Source organism: Penaeus monodon, chromosome 31 (genome assembly GCF_015228065.2).
Source record: "Penaeus monodon isolate SGIC_2016 chromosome 31, NSTDA_Pmon_1, whole genome shotgun sequence".
Classification (NCBI taxonomy): Eukaryota; Metazoa; Arthropoda; class Malacostraca; order Decapoda; family Penaeidae; genus Penaeus; species Penaeus monodon.
Window position 1 is genome coordinate 20,533,897 of NC_051416.1, and position 305 is coordinate 20,534,201.

The 305-nt window shown below is 43.9% G+C and overlaps 1 protein-coding gene across 1 annotated transcript in view; it reads right to left on the minus strand.

Annotated features, from left to right (window-relative positions):
* LOC119592922 (dual 3',5'-cyclic-AMP and -GMP phosphodiesterase 11A-like) overlaps positions 1 to 305 on the minus strand; it is a 113,884-nt gene that overhangs the window by 13,708 nt on the left and 99,871 nt on the right. The window contains exon 18 of the mRNA XM_037941814.1: positions 38 to 147. Within this exon, the coding sequence (XP_037797742.1) occupies positions 38 to 147 (110 nt within the window). The remainder of the gene's footprint in view (positions 1 to 37; positions 148 to 305) is intronic.

Genomic DNA, 305 nt, shown 5'->3' on the forward strand with positions numbered 1-305 from the left:
CCCTTGGACGAATACACTCTCAAATCTCAAAACTTACTTTTCTTGGAAGGAGTTGTTGGTGCCCCTGTGGTCGAGGTCGTGGCACAGGCATCCTACGAACATCCCCAGCCACTCTATGTCCTCGAACGTCGACTGTAGCCCACAGGTCTTCGGGGAGAGACGAGATTTTCTTAAGTTAAGTTGGTGGGATGTTATGGCATCATGTGGGGAGTTTCTGGTATTATGTATTAAAACATATGTAGATAATTATATAGTTACAGGCAGATGCACACGCACATCTATAAGAAATTACACAGTTTCTTTCT